Here is a 24,666-nt window from a genome sequence, read left to right as displayed (position 1 = left end):
CAAAAGGAAAATTGGTTACATGTGAGTGGGATTTTCCAAGTTAAAGTGATGTACGAGGAAAACAAATACAAAATGCAAGTAAAACTCAGCGTTGGAAACTCATTGGAAAACTGAAAATACAGGAAGTAGTGAGGAGCATTCTGTACCCTTTGTCACACCTGAATGAATGAGGTGTCTTCTCGCCGGCATATTTAGAGGGTTAGTACACTGTTTTGCCCTTAAAGCATTTTGTTGCGAACACTTCAACAAATAATGTTCATGTATCAATGTTTTCAAAATTATTAAATAGTTTTGAATGTCAACCATTATGCAAGCTTGTCTGTATTAATAACAATACTGAGGTACAAGCAACTTTACAGACTATGCAGTGGAGAAAAATCACAACTTGGTGTAGAGAATGAAACTTTATTTCATATTGGATTCTGTTGCAACATCTCTGTATCTACATGCATGAATCTGGACAGAACCACTCCTACCGTCACCTCTCACCCAGGTTACGTCACTCAAATGTAAGCTAAGCAACATTCTTGCACACAACTTGAGGTTTTAAATCACTGCCATGATGCCATCCAGGGCCATGAGGACCCCTCTGCAGCAGTTCACCTCATCTCCTAGAAGGGATTAATTCTGAGTCCTGTCCCAAGTGGAGAAAAGGGATTGACCTTGGCCCACATGAGGGCATCGTTCAATGAGATGGCTGATTTACCGTCCTCCAGCAGGAACACAGGACCCTGTAGATAGGGATGTGAGTAAGCGCTCAGTTAAGGTGAGGGAAGAAAGACTCACCTGTATTCTGTGTCCACTGAAGCAGGAGAGCTGGGCGTCCGAGTGGCTCGGCAAGTTGGATCCAGTCACATAATCAGCACCACTGATGACTGTGGCAGAGTGATGGTTCAGATTATTAGTGAGTCGTATATGTCCTGCCCTGATTAATCAAGACTTGAGGAGGAACTTTACAAAAAGTCAAGGTATACAGTGGGCACAACAACCTGAAAAATTGACACAAAAAATGACACAAACAAATACAAATTATTCTTTTTTATTATTTTTTAGAAGAAAATCTAACAAAACCAAATGTCATTCTGGACTAACCCTGGTATTTATTTACATTTAAAACTCAACCAGAGCAACAGACATTTATCATGGAAAAAAACTGTTAACCTACCTGATTAACAGTTCAATAAGAATACATCAAATGTACTAAAATGTGTACTCACTCACTCAAGTGCTAGCTGCACACAAACACAACACAAAGCTATGTCTCAAAAGAATGAAGGACAGAATGTTTATTTATTTCTTCATTCATTTGAAAATGCCTTATATGACAAATCATATGACATTTGTATGGTATAGGACATGGCTTCATTGTTACTTTGCAATTCTGTCAATATTTCTTTGTACATTATACATAGCTTGAAAAGGAGCAGAGTGAAGAACAGTTGTTATAATTTCTGCCCTTTATTCCCACTTTCCCTATTTTTCCGAACACTGCTCATGAGTTTGTAAATAGTTAGTTAGTTATAGTCAGTCCTTTGTCTAATCTGGAGATTACAGTAATCTAGCAGTTTTTGTATCAATTTCCTTGAAAACCATCATGTTGTTTCGGTTTGTCTTTTCCTCGGTCATTGAGTTTCACATTTTCCCTCTCACTGTTGCACTGTACATTTTTCTCAGAGATGTTCTAGCATATGAGCCCAAACATCATTCAGTAGATTGTTTTGTTTTTGATTTTTTTCTAGGAATGTATGTAGTGTTTGTACAAAAGGTTTTCTTGCATTTGGAAAATTGAGGTTATAGTGATCCTGGTCTGTAGTTTTGTATGTCACCTTCTTTGTGCAAGCGGATGACCTTAGTGGCCTTCATCTTTTCTGGAAACGTTGCAGTTTGTAGTGAGAGGTTGCAGATGTATACCCAAGGCTAACAGATGCAGTCTCTACTTTGTTCAATAATGATCATATCTATGCCATCACTGTCCACAGACGTCTTTGATATGTGTCAGTGTCTTTGTAGTCATTGGCTGCTATTTCGTGTTGAATTTCCCCACTATGGGACTAAAAAAGGCCATCTAACGTAACATGGAACTGACACTCAGACTTCTCCCACTCCAGCTTTACACGTGTCTTCAATAAAACGTCTATGGGGCCTACACCTCTTAATTTCACTTAAGACAACAAAACATTTTGGTCAGCACTGACGTTACCTGGGAAAGCTTAACAGAGTTAGCAGTTCATTGACATGAATAAAGTGAACCGCCCAGGATTCAGATGACTTCACTGAACACAGATTCCAAACATGAATGTGAACACAGCAGACATGGGAGATAGTAGCAGACAGCATCTCCCAAGTCCCAAACACTCTTAGAGCGGAAAGGAAGGGGACGGGCCAGTGGCATGGTTCTGTGTTGTGCTTTCAAAATAAATTTTTTGGGTGGTACTAACTCACCTGGCTCCAAAATTAGGGGGAGACACGTCCCACCCACCCTCCACGGTTCCTACGTCTATGCTCATCATCTCCCATTGACAAGCAACTGATAGAGGTTATCAAAAAGGTTGATGGGATTATATTAAGGAGCTACTGCTGGAGCTGGATGAGACTCTTTGGAAGGAGAACCAAGGCAATCACTGCACTCCATGCGTGTAGCTGCACTGGACAAATGCTAAAAAATGAATCAAAATAAATAAAAAGTGGGAGAAAACTGTTTGATAATCAGACTGTGCAGGCTACGTAGATACTGTACATTTGCACGTGTTTGCATATTCATCAGTGCCAACAAACACTCATGTACATCTAGTTTGCATAGTTTTATAGGGTGCACAGTGCTATAGAAAGAAAGGCCATTAGCTGTGCATTTTCGGTAATTTAGACAGGAACATCACATTTAAAAGGTTCTTACCAGAGCTGCTCGTCTGTATTCTTCTCTCAAGGCAGGTGAACTCCTCCCTCTGACTCTCTGTTGGAGGCCTGTGGACACAAATTAGGATGAGGGCAGATCGAGATCAAGGTGGAGCCTGAGACTTGTCCTTGCTGCTTCCTCCCATCAATGTGTACTTGATGTACTCAACCAGTTACTGTTTTAATTGAAATATGCACCAGCGGAGGGTATAAGCAGAAGAATGACACAAGAGTCATTGTAGCCAGAGTTCCCACTTAAAATTCTTGCTAGTTCATGAAGTATGAGTGTGTTCTGCAAGACTTACATGCGGTTACTTTGCATACAGGATCTCCAAGCATCAAGTTCCGCTGACAGCTGCTCAATCTTCAGAGGAACACATGCTTCTCTCCTCTTCAACAACTGACTGGAAAACGCACACATCAATTAACAGGTGACTTATTCAATGGTATGAGGACAGTAATTACAAAAACTGAAAAACTAGATTGTCAGTGGCTGGTACAACTATACAATAATCTAACCATCTGGGGCCCAATTTTGGGTAAGACACCTCCATGTGGGGCCCTAATGCCCCACAAGGACTAACCTGGTTGATTTTGCATGCGGGTTTGTCAGTGTGTGTGTGTACCTGGTTTTGCTAAACTTGTGGGGACCAATTCTTGGAAACACACCGACATGTGGGGACATTTTGTAGGGATATTTTTGCTGGTCCCCATGAGGTTTAGCTTCATTTAAGGATAACATGGTCAAAATAACTTGGACATTACAATTGGTTTAAGGTAAGTTTTGAGTCCTGGTTAAGGTTCGGCATTTGTTATGGATGGTTAAGTTTATGGTGAGAGGCTGGGATGTCAATGGGAAACCAAACTTGTGTGTGTGCGTGTGTGAGTGTACAAATTCCTCTGACTTTCTATTTATACATGCCTACATGTAAATGTGTGTGTACATACCTGGTATATTCATAAAGTGCAGGGATAATACCAAAGTACTGCCGTCTGATGGCCAGAAGTCCTCCGATGTAACCACATAGGATCAGCAACTCGTTGCGTGCTCTACACACATGCACACAAAAGCTAAGTCTGCATCAGTGTTTTCCATACGGGGAGAACAAAATAACAGGGCGAGCACGTGTGTGTGATTTTCAGTTGTTCTTTTGCGCAAGGCAACCAACCGAATAAGTGTTTTCCACCATTATGTAAACATGCGATCAACTACAAAACTTTGCAATTTGCAATTGCAGACAAATCAAAGTTTCCCTTTACCAGGTTCACAGCCAAAGGAGTTAATAAGCAGACAGCTTGGCTTATTAACAAGAGTATAACAAGAGGTGCACACTTCTTTGATACAGTCATTATGCAGAAGCAATATTTTTATTAGGGTTAATAGTGTTGCAGACAAGACCAGACCAATCGAGACCAAGACATTATCAAGACTGGCAAGTACCAAGTCCAACAGGAGGCCAAGCTATCTGGATATTTCGAGACCGAGACAAGAAGGGGGCATGGTCACCCCAAGTGTGTGACCCCGGGAAGGAAGCTGTCGTATCATTGTTTTCTCGGTACGTGACATCTCGGTCGTGAATAGAAATCTGCGGACTCAGAAATGAGACCCTAAAAAGTGTAAGTCTGAAGCCTTTTATGACACATAAACACCACAAAAATAATTTGTGGACCTCTCCTCTGTAGTCGTCTCCCATGCAGATGGAGTGCGGTGTACAAACATTTCACGTTTTGAAGAGGGACTTCATTAACCTCACGGTTCGATTATGATTCAGGAACAATCTTTTGATTTTCCTCATTTCTTAATATCTCACCATGTGACCACTCACCACATGGTGATTTTAAATACAGTAACATAACAATGTAATGATTTTAGTTCCATCTTTTCAATCTAATGGAAATGTGTAAAGAAAGTATAGTGTGACGGGACCAGTTTTATGCTGCACTCACGACATTACACGCTAGACCGGGGCTCCATGTCAGACTAGGACAAATGGACAGTGCATTTGCCGACTTCAGCAGGTGAAGTAGACTTTCTGATCTGATCCACAGTGCATATGAGTGCACGCACATCTGGAAGACATGATTCTACAAAATGACAAGGCAGCGTTTCGTTCGTATCTTGATATCAAGACGCCGCATGTCCAACGTCCACATAATGTACAGAAAGTAACAGTTCACACTTAATGTTGGTGTGACCTTTAAATCTTTCATATCCTGATGTGATTAGGTAGGGCCACATATCAGTCATGATCAGTCCTAGCGACCCTGAGACATAGTCACAGAATGATGATGGAGCACTTTACAAAAAGAAACTAATGAGCAATATTCAGCCCCTTTTGCGCTTACTTGGTCATCTTGGCCATAACCAGTCGGTCAGTTCTGATGTAGCTCAGCAGGTCCAAGATGGGAAGAGCATCATCTACAGTCCAGTTGGGTCCGCTCATCTGTTCTGGTGTGAGGGATGTTTAAAACAAAAAGTTTACTTATTAGGAAGACATCATTTAAATTACTACCACACTTTTCAACATACTGTAGAAGCAGTTTAGGATTGTTCTGATTGGCCAATATTGAATTGAGACAACAGTGTGTGTCTCATTTCTAAGTATCCACTTTTCACTGCTTCTTCAGAAGCTTCTGCTCAACTGCAAGCAAGTTTCATTCCTCTGATCTGTCTCGCATGATTTGCGTAAGGCTATCCCAGTTCATTGATAGCATGCCATCATTTGAGAGTATTTTGACCTGATGGTCCGTTTTCCACGAATGGTGAAGGATCAGCAGCCCTCACCTATCCCAGTATCCCAGTATCCCAGTATCCCATCCTTTGGGATGAGCAATTAAGATTGGCACCAACCACTCCCACCCAGATACTTCACGTCTGACTCACACCCCTATGACAGGAGACCTCACATTTTGACAATATTTTCCCTCCACCTGCAGCCGCAAACTGATAGATCTGAATATTTTAAACAGTTCTTGTGTGCGCATTGGTACCTTTAACATGGTCCAGTCCTATATGAAGAGCTTGTTCTGGTTCTGGGCTCAGAAGATAGAATTTAAGTGCGGTGATAAGATCTCCTCCAGACAAGGCTTTGTCTGCCAGAGCATGACACTCTTCAAGCGGAGGGAGGCCGCACTTGGATGACAAAAAGCACAGACAACTCCCTAAGCAACAAACATCTGAGTGACAACAAATGTATGAGTAGATCGCAGTCACTCACCCTTTCATGGAACTGGTTGATTTCTGCTGTACTTCCAGAGTAGAATGCGCAGAGTTGAGCCAATAAAATGTGGTTTTGAGGAATCATGGCCAGCAGATCAGCAGACAGATTCCTGAGTCGACATCACACAGATATTCACAACAGGTTATCTGATGCCTCCACATGTATCTCTTCTTCATCATCTCCAAATGTAAAAATTCCCTTCATCAACAGTTACTGTTCGATGGAAAATGTTGAAGAGAGCAAATATGTTTGTTATTGTTAGGTGTTTTTGGTTTATTTTTAACATTACAGCATTAGCAACAGATCGGTCCAATAGATATTCAGATCATGATACACAACCATTAAAAAGGTAGTATGTTGGCTCTGCTAATTTCAGATTTTGGGTCAGACAAGACCAGAAATCCAAACACAACACAACCAGATCACCTTTCACTTTGGTTTTTCAGCCACTGAAAGATATTAAAGATTTTATTTCAGAATTGAGAACCTTAAAGGGTGTGTTGCTGATGCCTACCATGTAGGTGCAGTCATGTATTTCCTCGCCAGCAGCTGGGTGCAGTAAGCAGTGATCTGACTGACTGGTTCTCCAAGGATGGTTCCAACACATGCAGCCAGCTCCAACTCGTTTCCCCGGATCAGACTGGACATAGCTAACTGGAGACACCCACAAGTTTTTCAAATATTTATTTTCACACTATGACATTAAATCAGATCACATTTTAGGAACCTCAGCCAAGGCCACTGACATAAATAAACCTTGAAATAGAACATAGATGGGCAAATTGTTTAAAAATTCAAATGATGAATATATAAATAATACATCCAGTTGATGAACCAGTGTTGTTATACGTATTGATGGGGATTGAAGTAAATATTAATTAATTCAGAAACAGCAACACTAATAACAACATGGAAATTTTAATTATTGACTAAACCATGCAGTAACCTCAACACACTATATAATAAGAAAGTGTAAAAGCGCAAAAAAAAAAATAGGATGTGTTACCTGAATATTGTCTACTGCAAGGTGACAGCATGCTGCCAAAATCGAACAGCCATCTTGAAAGTACCACTCTGCCAGCTCTTTGTTCACCTGGTGAAGCAGACTGAATACAGCAGAAACAAATAATCAAGTATCCTAAATTAAGAAAGACAAGCAAAGCCTCGTCTTCTTTGAATGTCTGTTTCAATATAATTTTTATACATGCACCTCTGGTATTGTTGTCTGTTGTCCTCATCATTGATGGTGTGGTTGGCAGGGAAACTGCAAGGTAAGCGGATGTTTCCTTCACATGCTCCCTGGAGTGAATAAAATGATTTTGTTAATTCTGTAAAAAAATATTTCTCTTGGGTTTCTTGTACGAAGTCCCGCCCTCAATAACACCCCTAAATTTATATAGCCATAAATGATTCACTCGTTTCTTAAGACTCAATAAGTCTGTCCCATTTCTCTAATACCTGAGCAATGAGTAACGCCTCCAGTAGTTGTCCTTTGCCTGTGAAGAATGACACAAGCTTATTTATCTCCCCAGTAGCAATGCAGTACGGTATGGCGTCATCATTGTCCTCTGCCATCAACTGGTCAGCTCGTCTGCAAAATGAGAACATTTAGAAAAAAATACTTACTGAATTATATATATTCTGTGAAGCAGTAGTAACCTCTGCATGAGCTTCCTCCAGTACTTCATGGAAACTGCAGGTGCCACTGATAACGCTTTCTCCCACTGAAAGACAGGTAAAGACATGTTGAAGACTTTGTTAGATGACCAACACATCTCTTCCACCTTTAAACAGAAGTAGTGCCTTGTAGATCAGCACTCTCCTGAACAATTTTGTGTCTTTAGATTTTATGGCTGCAGTGGAATCAACAAAATGTGGGTGGCATTTGGTAGGTTTTGGAACTAAAACCATGTCATTCATGTTGCATGTGGTTGTATTGGCCCATCCATTTCCGTAAAGCAATGTTTAATGTAACATTTGAGATTTTATTTTGAAATCGTAGTCACAGTTCAACACGGAGATAATGAATTAGAGGGAAAACATTCTAACTTGTCAGTACTTAGTTATCTACTGCATCAAGCACTCAATGTTTACAGGAACTGGTGCTGAGTGGCTCCTATGTGTTACCCCTCCATCCATCCACCCATCCATACATGTTACCCATCTTAAGCAAAAAAAAACATTCCACCATATTTTCACTTAAATAAGATTGCCAAATGCAGCTCTATAGCCAATCTAATATTTTGTGAAAATGTTTGGACTCCATTCCATCCATTCTAATCATCAGTCTAGAAGGGTTAAGACATTACTTCTACGACTGCACTAACTACTCTTGTGCAGCCATTGGAAAATTGTGTATATAATCAGTGTATAAATAATAATAAGAAGAAGAAAAGCATGCTATCTCAGACCCACTGTCATGAAGTATATATTTTTTTTTTATTCCACACATAGTAAACCTTCCAAAATCATTTTTACAAACCTGTCCTAGCTCCACCATCAATTCACAGTATCTCTGGATCTGTCCCAGTCTCAGGTGTATGTCCGCTGCTTCTTTCAGACGCTCCTCTTTACTTGGTGCTCCTATGCCGCCGCCAAACTTAGACATCTTAACTATTGTAAGCTCCTGAGCCTCAGACTGCAAAACAACGATGTGTATTAAGAGTACAAAGAAAAAACATTTTCAAAAGTGAGACTTATACAGTCAAGTTAGCATGTGCCTGCCACACCAGCGTCCTAAGTTTGGTAGGAAATATTACTATTACGAGTGGAAAGTCCAAACATCCAAACACACCAAGTGACAAACCCCGAAGAACGCCAGCCGCAAAAATGGTGGAACAAACTATGGTATCACCACAGTTAACAGTCCAGTTTGGACTGGCTTTTCATTCAACAGCAGCCATTAGAACAACAGAAACAATGAGCCACCTTTCCAACGGTCACATCTATTTACATCAAAACATGGAAAACCCAGCCAGGCTTCTGAAAATAAACCTGACAAGAAAAGATTCCTTGGACAGTCAGCTTGTTTGCCATTACTTAGGGGGCCCAATAGAGAATAGCTCAGCACTGTGGTTTCAGGGATCGACAAGCAGCAGTGAGAGAAATACACATTTTTTAATGTATTTTCCTTTCCCAGACAGATTATCAGTTTTAGTTGTTTCTCAATTAAGTCCATTTTGATTTCCTGTGTCCTGTTCGTGAGCTTAGGTGAACATTATAAATGCTGATCACTCTGAGTCATTCCTCCACTTGATCATCTTCCCTTGATTATGCACTATCTAGCATAAATTGGCTCTTCTGGGGTATGGGAGGTTTCCACTTAACCATCTTGGAGCTACCGTCATTTCCAGAAATGCATATCTCTTTCCCATTTGCTTCTTCCTTCTTTTATTGACAGATCTAGTTTCATTCAGGCACACTGGAAATGTGTTCCCATCTCTCCCAGTGCCTTTAATGTTTTTTGACTGGGATGCAAACTCATGAATGAAGTGTTCTTCTTCCTTCAGTATTTCCTGTCGGGGTTGTGACAGCAAGTCTGTTTCCTCCACCTTAGCCTATCTAGTGATCCTCCCGAGTGATATCAATCCTCTTCGTCTCACGATAAGCCACTGTTGCTTAGCCCACAGTTTTCTGCTTCATTCTTTCTCCCGACCCAATCCTGGGCCAAATGACTCCACCACCAAGTCTCCTTCTCCTCTTTCCTCTTCCCAGATGACACACTTTTTCTTCTGCCCCAACATACACTGTGTAATCTTGGAGTCTGCCTTTGCAGCCCTCCACATCTTAGTCACTTGGCTCATTTTGCAGATCACAGGCCTGTACAGCCTGGTCACACTCACTTGGCACCACCTTACAGTCAACTATCTTAGTCAACTCCTTCCTCTACTCTTGTAGTTGCTCTGTGTTCCTATCTTCTAGTAATGCATGTTCACCACCACCATCTGCATCAATCGTAGCTCAGGATTTCTGTCCTTGACTGCATACCTGTCCAACACTTCCTCATCTCCTCTGATTCCTTCACCTGCATGGCCATTGAAGTCTGCTCCTGTCACTACTCTCTCCCTCTGGGGAATGCGTTCTATCATCTCTAGTTTGTTCCAGAACGCCTCTTTCTCCACCTAAGCAGTGATTTCATTTATCATGACCCTCTCTATGTCAAGCTTCAAGCTCATGATCGTGTCTCACTATTTCTCTTCCTGTCACTGTGTTCTTGAATCTATCTCCCATGTCCCTAGCCTTACTTCCTTTCCATTGGTTTCCTGTACACATATTATGCCTCCCTTTCTTCTCAACATCAGATTAATGAACTCCCTACACTTTCCACGCTTGGTCCCCACATTCAACGTTACTACACTCACATCAACTATTCTCTTCTTCCTTCTTTCCTTCTGTGTCCCCAGTCTGCGTCCTCCTCTTTATTCTGTCATTGACTTTGGCCAATAGTAGCACAATTTCCATTGGCGTCCTGTCAGACCTTGTTAGCAGGCAAACAGGGGAAGGCAAAGGACAACTACTTGACAGCTGATCCGGTACAGTTTCTGAATCCTGACTTGCACATTTACACAAAGTAGCATTGGTTTTGAGCTGGCTGCACTACCTGCCACTCACTCTTTAAGGATGTCTTGCTGATGTCTAACAGAACCATTCTTAGTCTGTCTTCTCACCAGTTGTCAGGCGAGAGGATGGACAACTTAGCTCTTAGACCACAAAGAAACACGAACCTCCCCACCACGATAAGGTGATGAGTTCATGGGAGGGTCATGCTTGAAGTGTTTAACAGACAGATGAGGTGAGGAATCTCACGGTTTTAAACTTGAGCAGGTGTTTCTTGTGCATCACTCCTCTGCTGTAGCTGCTTGGCAGTAGTGAATCTTCCTGGCCGTTAATGACAGACACCAAGTCCCACAGGTTACTACTTCCTCCTGGATGCTGTAAAATCAACACACACAGTCACACACAAGTGTTTCTATTTGCAGTAATACACCTCCACAGAGTTTGGCATCCATAAATACCACATTAGCATAATATCAAATATAATGTGTATCCAGCCCAGAGGCACCTTGATGTTGGCTTCAGCATCATTTGAGAAATGTGATGGAGAAACTATATAGAATGAAACATCTTTACCAGAGGCCATTAAAATCACCACCGAGCCAGCAACATGTGAGTGTGATGACATTTTTTAGTGTAGAAACGTATTTGGATTTTGGATTTGGATCGTATCTGAAACCAGCATCACTTGGGGCACCCTGCACTAAAGTGCATATGTCTATATTATTTCCATGCCAAAAGATAGTAAAAACGCTAAAGTCAGTCTACATATCAGATTGACTACATATCTCTGTGTCTTATCAGACTTTCATAGATATTCTTCAATACCATAAAGCACTCAGAGAACCAGCGCAGCTTCTTGGCTGTGACATCCGAACTGAGTTTATCCAGCTCTTGTTTGATGTCTCTGGACACTTTTCCACAGAGTAGAGGAGGGGAGCCTGGCACCATGGCAATGTCTACAGAGACAACATATTAAAACAGAATATTGTGGTAGAGAAGTGAGGTGTCAGATTTGATGGTTCACCAGTGTTTCCGATGATTTTCTCCCAAGGCTGGTTGGTGAGGATGTTCAGCAGCAAAGGGGAGATGAGGGGTGTCAGCGACCAGAGTCTGACTGTGCTATCTCTGCTGCAGCTTGCCATGGTGAATGGTCGACTCTGGTGACATGTTAAGCCTTTGAAACATAGAGTAACGTTATAGGTTGTTCACATCATAGTCTGAATCATATTTAGTCAACAAGCTTTACTTTTTTGTATGTTACATTAGATTAATCACTTTCAAACAAATGCGATAAACATTTGTAACAATAGGAATATTGCAAGTTTTGGCAGCAATTTGAAAGGAAGGGTATTTTTGTTCCCAAGTTTAGGAATTTGAAACATGAAACACCTAACTAATGCCATGTGACTGTGAGTACGGAAAGATCAAAATGTTTGTTATAGTGTAAAAGTAGAGAGTCAGAAAAAAGACGGAGAAAAGGTTGTATGCTGCTGGAGCCTTGGTTGAAAAATGCCTTATCACCTCTGCCAAGGAAGTTATGGTTTGGTAATGGTATGCTCAGTCTGTGTAAAATAACTTGAAAAGTTATGGATGGATTTCAATGACATTTTCAGGAAATGCGTGGAAAAAGGAATTCAATTTTGGGAGTGATCTGGGTCACTGTCGGGATCCAGGAATTTTGTACATTGGTCCTTGGGCATGCAAGCATGGGTGTGAGCCAAAATATATCAATTGGGAGAGCCTTAGAATGAAGATCTAAGTGTCCTTAGCAGTGGCAGTTTTAGGTACGGCTAAACGGAGCATCTGCCCGGGGGCTCAGCATGAGCAACGTAAAAAAAAAATCGCTCTAGGGGGACAGTTGCCACGTTACACAGGTGCAACTGTCATGCTCTGACACTGCCAGTTGGAGTGGAAAATGAAAATCAGAATCTTTCCCAACACTTCATATCACTCCTCCACAGCTGTCATCCGATCCTCCCTGACGCAACGACGGAGGTCAGAGCTGGGTCATTATTGTTATGAGCACGGTCTGTTTTGCTGGGATAATAAAAAAAAATGCACATTAACACAACACTTACGCTTTTACTAAAAAGGCAATTTTAATTTATTCAATTGGGTGGGAGGTGCCAGCAAGCTAGGTTCGCCCAAGGAGTGATTCAGCCAAGGACCACCACTGGACTTCAGGTTGACCCTGGGTTTTGGTAGTCACATGGCATCATTTGTAATTAGTTTCATTTTCACTTGTTGCGGATATCCTCTGGTGGAGGTCTGCACTCTGTTGAGTGCTTTTCTACTTGTCTGATTTGATGCAATGAATTGAACAAATACAAAAAAAAGAAAAAGAAGAAGAAAAAAATGTATCCTTACCATAAACATCAGCTCCATGATCAAACACGATGTCCAGGCATGTGCCATCTCTTGTGTCCCAGACTCTAATAGTATAATCCCAAGAACCTTGACAGACAAAAGAAATTTTAAAATCATCAAGTTCCTGATGTTTGAAAACAATTCAGTAGTTGCTGAAATTGTTGCCAATATTGATGGAACATAGACTTTTAGCAGGTAGAAGTAAGACTTTGTAACCTGATATGAGAAGATACGGAACCTCTGTGTTCCACATCAGGCCTCTGACTGGAGCCGTGTGGCCACTCAGCACATTGATACATGCATCTTGCGTGTAGTCCCAGATTCTTACAGTCCTGCACAAACACACAGATGACTTGCTTATGGGTTCCACAGTACATTTCAATATTTTTATATCAGTACCTATTGACGTTCCTCACCCGTCGTCAGATCCCGAGCACAGAATTCCCTCTCTGAGGGGAGACCAGCGGACATGAAAAACCTTAGCCAGGTGGCCCGTGAAGACCTTCAAGGGCTGTTCAGAGCTTGTTGCCAGGTAGTACACCCTAACATTTTTATCCTCACAACCTGTCGCGATCATGTCTCTGTGGGGGCAGAAGTTTAAGGGAAGTTTAACTTTTCCGTCAAGATTTGAATAATTACATCACAGTCTTAAAGTCCAATGTCCACTGAGCACACCATGTACTCATTTCATCTTTCAGGTGATAAACAGACACTTCCTCAGATATATTCCATCCATTACACTCTCGCTCTGCTCCATCCTTCCACGCTGAGCAATCAACCATGGACTAAATTCGCCACACAAATAAGTTGGCTTTAGCTCCACAGTCTTTTTTTTCATGTGCACTTTTGAGACCTTTTTACAGGACTGTCAACTGCTGGGTTTACATGTACCATTCTAATGAGGATAAATGGAAAGGTATATTTCGTAAAGAAATTACACGGTTCAGCCTGTTCCAAAAGAAATCTTGTTTCAGATAAAGAGGGGAGGTTAATGCCACTCGATCGGGGTTGTCTGCGTAACTGCACATTATTCTACATTGCTCTTTTTATTTTGTTTTTTTCATCTTTCATATCCAGTATTTTATATTAAAAATGTAGGTTGATTTAGTTTGTCATTTTGTGTCTCATGTTAATGAGGAGAGTCTAACTGACCAGACCAGACATAGGTGATTTATTTTGGACAATTCCCTCAAGCTACATGCAGCCAACGGAGGTATTTGTTCGATATGTATTATTTTGTGTCAATCCTTTCACGTGCAGTGCATGTAGTCATTTGAGTTGTATTTTCCATCATTTACATTGAATTTTCTGTTCAGTTTTCACAGTGGACTCGGAGAGCAAGCTTCAAGTAAATCAGTTCAACCGCATCGACAGCATAAGCTCTAGTGCAAACTAAACCACTCACAGCAGCAGGTGAACGCTAAAACCCAATCAACTGAAACAAAATACAGAGATGAAAAAATGGAATTATGCCTTATTCTTTGCCTTGTGTTGCTAGGAAACAATTCCTGGTTATTTTTTAAATGGATCGAGAAGAAAAGTGTCTTCTTCAACGCGTCTATCAATTTAGACTTTGCTTTGGGGTCCTGCGCATCCATGTGTGATTAAAGTTGATCAAGCAAGGCAAAGATAAAGCAGCTTGTTACTTTAAATTCAGAGCAGAATGTTTAGCAATCTATTGTAATAAAGTGATAAAGATGTGTCTCACTTGTTGTTCTGGCTCCAGTCACAACCAAAAACTGCAGCCGGATGTCTGTACTTTTGCAAGATTTTGCCATCAATGGTGCGGATAATACTGAGAAAAAGAGCAAATGTAGTCTGTTAGCTCTGCAAAAAAAAGGAGAAGTTGAACGCAACATTGCTCACCAGAAGCCATCTCCGCCACACGTAGCAATTCGTTTGGAGTCTTTGTGGCTCCATGATATACAGAAGATTCCATTTTTACCATGCTGCAGAAGAGAGACCAGTAACAAACATCATGTATCTCTATTTGCAAGTCATTTCACTCAAATAAAATGACAGTCGTGTCCATGAATCTTTACAAAAGGCCAAACCTAAGAGCACATCAAAACACACCATCAGATCACCGTCAACATACTGGTGTTGCTCCTATTTGTAAGCCGGTGCTACATACTGATCCAGATACACATTTTCAGTTGAATCTTTCAAATAAAAAAATCAACAGAAACAGTAACAAGACCTCATGAAAGCGGGTTATGATCTTCCCTTTTCTGACATCCCAGATGAACGCTCCATTACGAGATGTGGCTCCGGCAATGCAATTCAGGTCTCCTACAGAACACCCACAGACACAAACACTTTCAGACGTATCTGTGTATCATGCAGATGGAAGTCTGTGTGGCAACTGTCAGAAACACTGAAAGCTCCAAGGCTCCCTGTTGTACGTGTGTTGTTGAACGACAGTGTTGAGTTAGTTTAATATTAATATTGAAAAATTTTGTTCATGTGGTTTTAACTAGTTTCTTTATTCCCCAGTATGATTTCCCTACATGTTTTTAATAATATAACTTAAAAATATACAATATACAGTGAATGTAGCGCTACAGCGATCGTACAATAGACGCAAAGAAGAGGGTGATCTGCAGAGAATAAGTAAGAAAGCCAGCTTATTTTCACCATCCTCACATAATATTTTGCTCATTAGCCTGGATGAATGGTCCTGTTCATGATCTTGTGTCGTGATTATATCTAACTTTCCAGACTGCAACTTATCACACTTCATTTAACTTCCAATTTTAAACTTTTTTCACATTTTTTATCACAGGGTCTTGGGAATCTCTGCCTAAAGGTCAACACTGGCAACTATCCTGTCTGGGATTATTTAAATGTCCTTGTCCATACCAAAAATCTCAACATTTACCAACTCATCGAAATGTATTGATTCTTATTTTACATGGTGGATGGTCTCCCTGGACATTTGCACTCTGGTGTTCCCACACTGTTGTTTCTTTACCTGCCATGTCTCTCATCTATGACACCAGCGTTTTTTTCAAAATCCAAAGGCAAGACTTCAGTAACAGGAAGATATATAATCAGGACTTGCAGTGATAACCCAATATTAGATGGTGAAAGGTTTAACCTCCTAACTTCTGATTCCCAATTCACAAGGAATGTGTGTGTCCACGCCAGTGTCTGAAAGTGTAAAGATACCTGGAGCCCATGATAGCGAGTAAACCACGCCTTCATTGCCGGGAGATGTGTTCACGGCTGTAAGTGTGTTGGTGTCCCAGATTTTAATGGTTCCATCAAAACTCGCTGTGGCTAACAAGTTAGGGTCATCAGGTTTGAACTTGCAGTCAAAGATTGTCTCGACATGACCCTGGAAACAATCAGTGAAAAAAGGATGCCAGAACATATGAAATGCAGGTTTCAAGAGAAGCCACGACTGGAAATACCAGATCTCGTAGGAAGTCCCACTTCTTGGAGCCCATGTCATAAAGTCCCACTCCTCCATCCATGAAGCAGCACACAGCGTGTCCCGGCGGCAAAGAGAAGGAGCGGTTCTCTGAAAACGTAGGAGGCGGAACTGCTTCACTGGTGGAACTTGTGTACTGGCTGCCACTGGGAGAACTTGAAGCTGCAGAGTCAGCAACTTCATTAGTTGATTGGGGATCAATAATAAAATAAAATAAAAAAAGTTGGGTTCAAATCTAAAATCAACCTTTCTTTTTCGGGGAGGTGTTGAGAACATGTAGAGCATGAAATCCAGTTTTCTTGACTTTTAAACTGTCGAGAGGAGTAGAGCGTGACACGTTCCATATCCTCAACACTCCAACTTGTGAGTCTGCAAGACACATTAAAGAAAAAAAAAAACAATAGGTTAAAACTTAAAAATCAGAACAGTGTAACACCATGAGGCAGATTTACTGAACTAAACTGACTTCCGGTTTATTTGTTTCTCGATTTTTCTCCTTCGCGTCTCGGTTCTTTGGTTCCTCCTTCTCGTCCGTCTTTCTTTTATTGTTTGTATTATTGATAATATATATCTTTAACTGACATCTTGCTTGTCCGAGTCTACCTGTCTCCAGTCACTACAAGCATTTGGGTCCAGTACTTCCGGGTTCTGTGACACGCCACACTCTCCTGTTGATTCCTGCTTGTGTCAATGTGCTGCGTGTCAATTCTTCTGTCGCATGCCTTTCCTGTTCTTCTGTGTGTGTTTTCACCACCACATTACATTCACCACCACAGTTTGTTATTGTTATTTATTCTTCTACTGCAGTGCGCATTATCCTGAGTTTTCTATACTCTTCTCATTGCCAGTTTGTGACTAAATCAGGTTTTCATCAGTGTTTATTTCTCTTCGTTTGGGGGTGCCCTTGGTTCCACCTCCTGGTCAGTCTTTTCTTTATTTTGAATATTATAGTAATATGGGACTGCTTTCGCTGTGTCCAGCCACTACGCACACTTGGGTCTAGTTTTGTTTTAAAAAGGTTTAAAAAGTTTTAAGATCTAATTTTAAACATAAGATAAAAGATAAAAACAATGCTATTTTAAGCCCCATATGTTCACAAGTTGAATCAGCAAGTATTATCCAAGTATCCTGCATACCGGTCAATGTCTGGTGGGCCGTCACACATTTTGGGCTGATGCAGTCCAATTCAACATTTGGTTACAGCGGTCTGAAGAACGTTGGCGTTTTGATTGAAAACTCGCAGGCTCATCCAATTGTCCCGGGATCCACCCTCGCTTCTCCTGGGTGAGACCATGCGGCTGCCATAAGTTTCAAATCATCTCGATAAAATGCAGGATGCAAAGCGTAAGTGCTGGGCTGAGTAATGTGAGAAAAATGGACGTCTCTTGCGAGAAGCAGACAGAGACATTGATACATTTGCTGTTGTGAGTTTGAGAGTCTGACTCAGGAAAAGGCATCAATCATCATCGACTCAAAGATCACCTTGGGAGGAGCATATGTAGCTGGGAGTCGGACACGGAGTTTATGAATGAAACATATTTGAATACTACAGGTGGCATTCAAAATTTTTTGAAGTGGGATAGAACGGTGTGGGGCCAACTGTTCTTCCTGGTGGTTTCACCATGTTAAATAAATGCAAATTGTTAATGTTAATTATGCCTTATTCTTTGCCTTGTGTATAATAAAATAAAAAATAAATAAATGACACACACATACTGTATATATGCAGCCTGAAGAAAATGCTGTATGTGACATTTAATGATACTGATATTTAAGATGGATGCATGTCTAACCTTTATATGGTTCATTTAGTCATTTTTGTATTTTTAACATTTGCTCCCAGGGAGTCTTTTAACTTAAATAACCTTGAGTAGAAACAACACAACCCCGTCTCTCCCTTCTCAGACTGCTGAAAAATAGGTTAAAACACACAAGGGAGTACAGGCTGTCTCTACTGACCTGAACCTCCACAGTGGCAATATTTTGTTCATGGAGGCTACAACTGACATCAATTTAAATTGAGCTCAATATACTTTGTTTATTCTTCATCCGCACTTGGCTGGTAAACAACCGCATCAAAATCACAGTGGGCTGCCAAAGCCAAAAATGCCAGGGCCGTTTTGTGACTCAGTCCAGTCCGGATGCGAACGCTGAAGTTGTAAAAATTACAAATAGGTTGTGCTCTAACAAGATCATTACCTCCTGTGATGAACATGCCCGGGGCTGACGGGACCCAGGCCAGACACTGGACTGACGCAGCGGCTGAGGGGAAGCAGAAGGATGTGATGCACACCAGGGCTTCAGTGTCTACCAGGCGAATTCCATTATGAAGGTTTGACACTAAGAGAAAGACAGAACCTGTCAGCATGTGGCATAAATGTCAAACAGCAATTCAAAATAGCTTGAAGATGACGATCGAATTTTAATTAGCTCGCAGGGATGTTGTCTGACCGAGCAAATAGTCTGTAGACAGGAGGTCCCATTCCAAAGCACTGACAGGGTCCTCCTCATCTGTGCCCTCTAATGACTCTGGACGGAGGACATGCTTCTGACTCTTAGACCCTGTAAACAAAAGAAAATGATGAAGTTCATGCAAACTTCATCACAATGACACACCATCTCATTTTGGTCCTTAAAATTAAAGGCCCCAGCTGCCAAAGCATGACGCTGCCGCCACCATGCATCACTGTACAAATAGTGTTCTTTTGGTGATGAGTGGTGTTTTTGCACCAAATGGACCATTTGGAATTGCAGTATGTCACGTATACAGTACAGCCAATACCACACAGAAATTCATGCAGCTCCTTCAGTGTTGGCCCATTGGCAGCCACCCACAATCAATTTGGGATGGACGTAATGTTCTTGGTAACACTGGTACCTTGGTTGTGCTATATTTCCTCCCCTTGACAATGACTGTTTTCACTGTGTTCCATAGTATATTTTATGTATTCTCCACCTGACTGATATCTCAAGCATTGAGATCCCTCTAATGTTTTGGAAGCTCTCTGCGAAACAATAGCTTGTGCAGGAGGATGTGGCAACAAGTCAGGAAAGGTTTGGAAGGTATTTGGTTAAATCTGAAGATAGCCACATCCCCAGTTAAAAGAGGGTATGCATACTTGTGCAACCTCATTACATCAGAGTTGTTGCAAAATTACACTAAAAGAACTTTACTCCTAGGCCGAAAGGATTCCCAAACATTTAAGTAGGTCATATGCGTATAAAGAGACCTTATGTTCTACACCCCATGTCTGAATCAGGATTAGAAACAGCTTTATTCACCAAGTATGTTAACAATATATATCTATTTTCTTTCTCTGGCTAATTGTGACACTATAGGATTTTGCCACATTTGGAATCACAAGTATGAAAAATAAATCAATCCTCTAAAATGAAATGTGGTGAACGTCCCTGAACACTTTATAGTCCAAGGAGTGACTCTAAAGGACCTCACGGAAAATGACAAAAAAATATTGAAATGTGAAATCTCAGCTTATTATATCGGAACCACCTGATGACGTTGATTTCAATGCCAGCCAATGCGTATGGTGAACTGTGAAACTTGAAGAAACAGGCGATATCAAGACACCAAAGACTAACCAGTCTAGTAGCCTAGTAAGTCGTTTCATTTCTTTTGGAAGAGTTTAACATGCTGAGTGAAGACCTCAACATGTGACGGCCCAACAATGTGCGAGTTGAGCTGCACGCAGGGCACCCAGAAAATTATCACTACCAATTAAAACTATTTAAACTAAAACGTTTTATACAACTGTCCAATAGAAATGTTAACTTCAAAAGGCAAAATAAATTGTGAATGTATTGTTGTTTACCAGCAAAAGAGTGAGTACATAAACTGTGAGAAATGTATTTATCCCTTCACCCTCCAAAAAAAATAAAAAAATGAATGTACAGCCAACAATCTCATTGTTTAACTTTTTGTCAGTGACACTGAATTCAATTGTAATTTCTTTGCTTCATACAACATTTTCCATATGAATTGTCTGGAATATTAATAGTCTGGTGTTATGAGATTAAATAATGATTATTCAGTGTAAAAAAAAAAAGAATCATTTTTACAGAAAAAGTATTTTGTATGATTGGCTGACTTACCTGGCTGAAAAATAGATAAACTTCCATCTGTGTGTCCAAATACCAGCTTAGCCTTCTTGGTAGGATGCCATCTGAAAAGGCAAATATCTGAGAGGAAGGAGTGGGCCTCTTTATGTACTGTGACTGCAGGTTCTGCTCCTCCATAGACCCAAATATAGAGGGGACCACGTTGGGAAACAAAAGCTACCCCGTCAGCAGAGTTCCAACACCAGCTGACCGACGCAGGGACTCCTGCGAACAAGATGGAGGCTGAGTGGGCGTACAACACTCATCAAATGATTCCTCAATGTGGCTGGTCAGCATCCTCACACCTTTTGTGTTGTCCAGTCTGGCAACAGCCTTCTGCTCTGCTACATTCCACACAATCAACAGGTTGTCTGCAGAAGCTGAGGCAAACAGATCTGGGTTGTCTGTGCACCAGCTGATGGCGGTGATGGTCTTCTTGTGTTCCGACATGATGGACCGCAACTTGAATTCATTATACTGCTTGTCCAACTGCAAGAAATAGAATTCAAATGTATTTTTGTCCATTTCAAAACATTTTACAACCATCAAATTTACGTTACTGTCCCATGGTACTGCTTGTGTCAAACAACTGTCTCACTATACACTGGACAATGCACAGTGTAATTCTTTATGTCCCTGCTACAATTTTAGATATACAGTACAATACATGAAATAAAACGAAAATAGTCAGTATTAAAAAATAAAGATGCGCGATATACAAAGTGAAAAGGTCAATTGTAGATGAGATGAGACGTAAACATCACTGAGCAGCTCAAATACGGAGCTAAGTGATGCTTCCCTCGTGAGTAAAACACATCACATCCATGGGAAGAAGATAAGAATGCTGTGTTCACCTGGTAGATATAAATGGCCAGAGTAGCACAGTAGGCGAAGCGGTCTCCACTGGCTGCACACACATCTTTGTTCCACGGTTGACATCCAGCTGCCAGCAAACCCACTTGCTTCACTTTGGCCATATTCTTCTAAGGACACACACAAACACATATATTGCTTTATAATTGCATCATTTCCTTGCATAATGCTTTAAGTTGGGAAATGACACTCTTTTTGCTTGTCAGTTGATTCTAAGCACAAGTCTCATATGCATAACAGTAGGGGAGGGACTCTAATAATGAAAAAAATCAATTTACTACCTGCATTATGGTTATTGACATCATATTGTATAATGTGGTGCACATGGAGTTTATATTTTATTTTTTATTTTATAACACATTAAAGTTTTAGCAATAACTATCAGGGAAATGATTACTCTGTATTGTCAACGATGAAGCTATTTCTGATGTAAACAATGTCAGACCAGTTGAACTATGAAAGTACTGGTCCTTTCATAGTTTCATTTTGTGACAAAAGTTCATTACAATTCTGCATTCTAATTACATGTTGTCTTTAGTTGGTGCATGAAGCTGGAGTGACAGATATTGTTTCCACAAGTTTAGAATGCCAAACCAAAAGATTGAAAAAGATACACCAAACAAAGCACAACCTCCGGTTCATGAAGATTTAAGTCAGTAGACGATAAGATGATTAAAGACAAGCTTGAGTTAATCTGTACTGTGATTGGCTGAGCCAGTTCCACGGACAGGAACCATAAAAATCTGCAGTTTAACAGCCAGCACTGAGAAATTAGACTGATGCTACAGTGGAAGACTACTGTTGAATAAAAGAGGTAATTAGATTAGAAGGCCATTACTAGTTCCACAGCTCTAGTCCCGACTAGAAATCCCAATGGAACGCCAGCGAAAGAATGCAACCCATAAGACTGAGGCCAATGTTAAGGGGCTCAAGGTTTCAGAGAAATGTTGAATTAGCTCAAACAAACTCTTCATTATTACTATGTGATAACCCAAGTACAAAAAAAGGGAAAAAAAACGCCTTGCTCCGTTCACCGACCCCTGAAATGGTGAAAATACTCGTGGTTAGCACTCTCGCCTTGCAGCAAGAAGGTTGTGGGTTTGATGCCTGGGTTGGACCACCTTTCTGCATGGAGTTTGCATGTTCTCCCCATGTGCGCGTGGGTGTTCTCCGGTTTCCTCCCTAAGACATGCTCACATTGGACACTAAAATTGCCCCTAGGTGTGCATGTGTGTGTGTGTGTGTGTGTGTGTGTGCCATGCAATGGACTGGCGACCTGTCCAGGGTGCATTCCCGCCTCTCGCCCAATGACCGCTTGGATAGGCGCCAGCACCTCCCACAACCCTGAACAGGACTAAGCGGTGGCTAATTGACGACTGACTCTTCAACACCATGGACAACATTGAAAGTAGGAGAAGCAGTGGCTGATCAGCATATTTCTGAATGCATGCTGCAGTCATCATCCAACTGAAAGAAAAGAAATGATTGGATGCAAACTATGTCAAGCCCTGATCTGAAACCATTGGTTGAAAACCTACATGCATCATTCAATCCTGTAATCAAATTCATATCAAGTGTGATATTATCATAACACTTGGAACTGTTGATACAGTAATCAATGCTCTAACATTGATGTTGATATCAGCTTTATCAGCTCATTATTTTGCACTACATTCGTCCATTCCCTCCCACCACAGAAACGTTATTGAAGGTAACATAGTCAGAATGGAGGCATGAAGGATCCGGTCTAGTAGAAGGTCAGCAATCTTGTGCTTCTGAATGAGGACCAGACTAACAATGAGGTGTTTGCTGTTAACATGTTCTGGAAAAGTCCGCAATGTGGCGTTTAAACACATAAACATGATAACACTAGCCAAGCTTTTGTCAACTCAGTTAAGCTTGGCTGGACACTTCTTGCAGACAATACCATGTGGAGTTGACACTTGTGTCAAGAGTACAAATAAAGCCACGATCATGAATTCCTGCGCACTCAGCTGTGGTGTTGGGCTTCACACAGTGCCGAGCTGCAGTCATATTGTGACGGTCTTCAGTGCCATGTGGAGCTCTGTAAAAAAATGAACCGTCCCCAATTGGATGCAGAGCCACTGTGCTGCGTGCGCATTGGTGACATCTGTCACATGAAAAAGGTGTGCAATGACAGCCTGTGACCACCCTCATTTGTGTGACAGTTGACAGCCCTGTAAAAAGATTCAATGATTTAAAGTTCATTTTTTCACATCATGTACACTGAAGGTCTCATCATTTTGATGACAAATTCATTGTCAATCCATGTGATCGGTGTCACTCTCTACTAGCGCAGGAAACTTCAGTGATCTTGCTGTCATCCATTCTTTCATCTGACTGTTTTCACATCCAAAACAGAAAGCGTTTCATTCAAAATGGATTTTTCCCTCCCATTTGAAACAGAAAAAGGAAAGAATGAAACATATCGTAAATCAACATTCTGAAAATGATTTTTGAAAACGAGCGTTTCGCTCACAAACTACAAACAGGATGCAGAAATTCTAATAATCAAAAGGTCATTTAACACTTTTTCATTTGCTACTTCTTTCATTATAGCAGAAACCCTGTAGACACAGATGATTACGCCAAACCATCGCTAACTCACTTTGTGTGTTCGCACTCAAAGTGGCAATTTGGAGGAGAACTCACACGTCAAAACGCAGAAGGGACGTGTTGGGATGCCCTTCGTTACATTTCTCTTCTCCGTCCATTCTAAATGAAAGTGCTCGAGTAATTTACACTAGCGGTCATATTAACGTATGGTGAGGCACAAACACGTCTCATTCGGTTTCCTATGCTGAGATCCACCCAGTGCTACCTGCTGTCAAAAGAACGACAGCACGCTCGGTTTGCTACAAGAGACAGTAGTCACAAGGAACGCTTACTTAGACCTCTAATGCGTTAAGCTACCAGTAACACAACTGCTACAACCACACTGGCACCGCACCTTATTGTGAGCATCATTAACATGTCAACATTACGTGTTCAATCACTTACGTTTTCGATGAATGGGGAGTTCCGTCAAAGGTTTGGAGGATGCCGACGTTAACGCCGCGCAACAGTCATCTGTCAGCGTGTTCCCGTCAGGGTGTGTGAGCGATGACGGTCAGCAGGTGGGAGGCTCGCGGACAGCTCCCGGCGGTGACCGGTTGTAACCCGACGGTGGCGTCGATGTGATGC

General features: G+C 41.2%; 1 protein-coding gene across 4 annotated transcripts; it reads right to left on the bottom strand.

Moving 5' to 3' along the window:
• Nucleotides 1-423: 423 nt before the first annotated feature.
• On the bottom strand, nt 424-24,666 carry LOC128754523 (WD repeat-containing protein 17-like). 4 transcript variants are annotated; one of them, XM_053857209.1, is made up of 32 exons: nt 24,484-24,666; nt 21,444-21,572; nt 20,895-21,078; nt 20,584-20,814; nt 18,925-19,035; nt 18,673-18,813; nt 16,720-16,842; nt 16,454-16,635; nt 16,209-16,377; nt 15,238-15,329; nt 14,904-14,986; nt 14,746-14,832; nt 13,454-13,618; nt 13,254-13,369; nt 13,038-13,124; nt 11,695-11,844; nt 11,496-11,626; nt 10,920-11,045; nt 8,596-8,751; nt 7,773-7,837; nt 7,572-7,704; nt 7,324-7,412; nt 7,120-7,219; nt 6,628-6,767; nt 6,111-6,222; nt 5,884-6,025; nt 5,239-5,341; nt 3,841-3,942; nt 3,198-3,296; nt 2,894-2,961; nt 787-875; nt 424-731 (listed from the first exon to the last, which is right to left on the bottom strand). In XM_053857209.1, the coding sequence occupies exons 2-32, from the start codon at nt 21,564-21,566 to the stop codon at nt 612-614; spliced, it is 3,819 nt and encodes a 1,272-aa protein (XP_053713184.1). In that variant the 5' UTR covers nt 21,567-21,572; nt 24,484-24,666; the 3' UTR covers nt 424-611. The 4 variants fall into 4 exon arrangements, 3 of the variants coding, with proteins under 3 accessions (XP_053713184.1, XP_053713186.1, XP_053713185.1); XM_053857211.1 differs by having other exon boundaries at nt 13,454-13,486; XM_053857210.1 differs by having other exon boundaries at nt 21,444-21,569.

The sequence above is a fragment of the Synchiropus splendidus genome, chromosome 2 (genome assembly GCF_027744825.2).
Source record: "Synchiropus splendidus isolate RoL2022-P1 chromosome 2, RoL_Sspl_1.0, whole genome shotgun sequence".
In the NCBI taxonomy this organism is placed as follows: domain Eukaryota; kingdom Metazoa; phylum Chordata; class Actinopteri; order Syngnathiformes; family Callionymidae; genus Synchiropus; species Synchiropus splendidus.
Note: the sequence above shows the minus strand (reverse complement) of the source record. Positions and strands in the feature narration are given on the sequence as shown.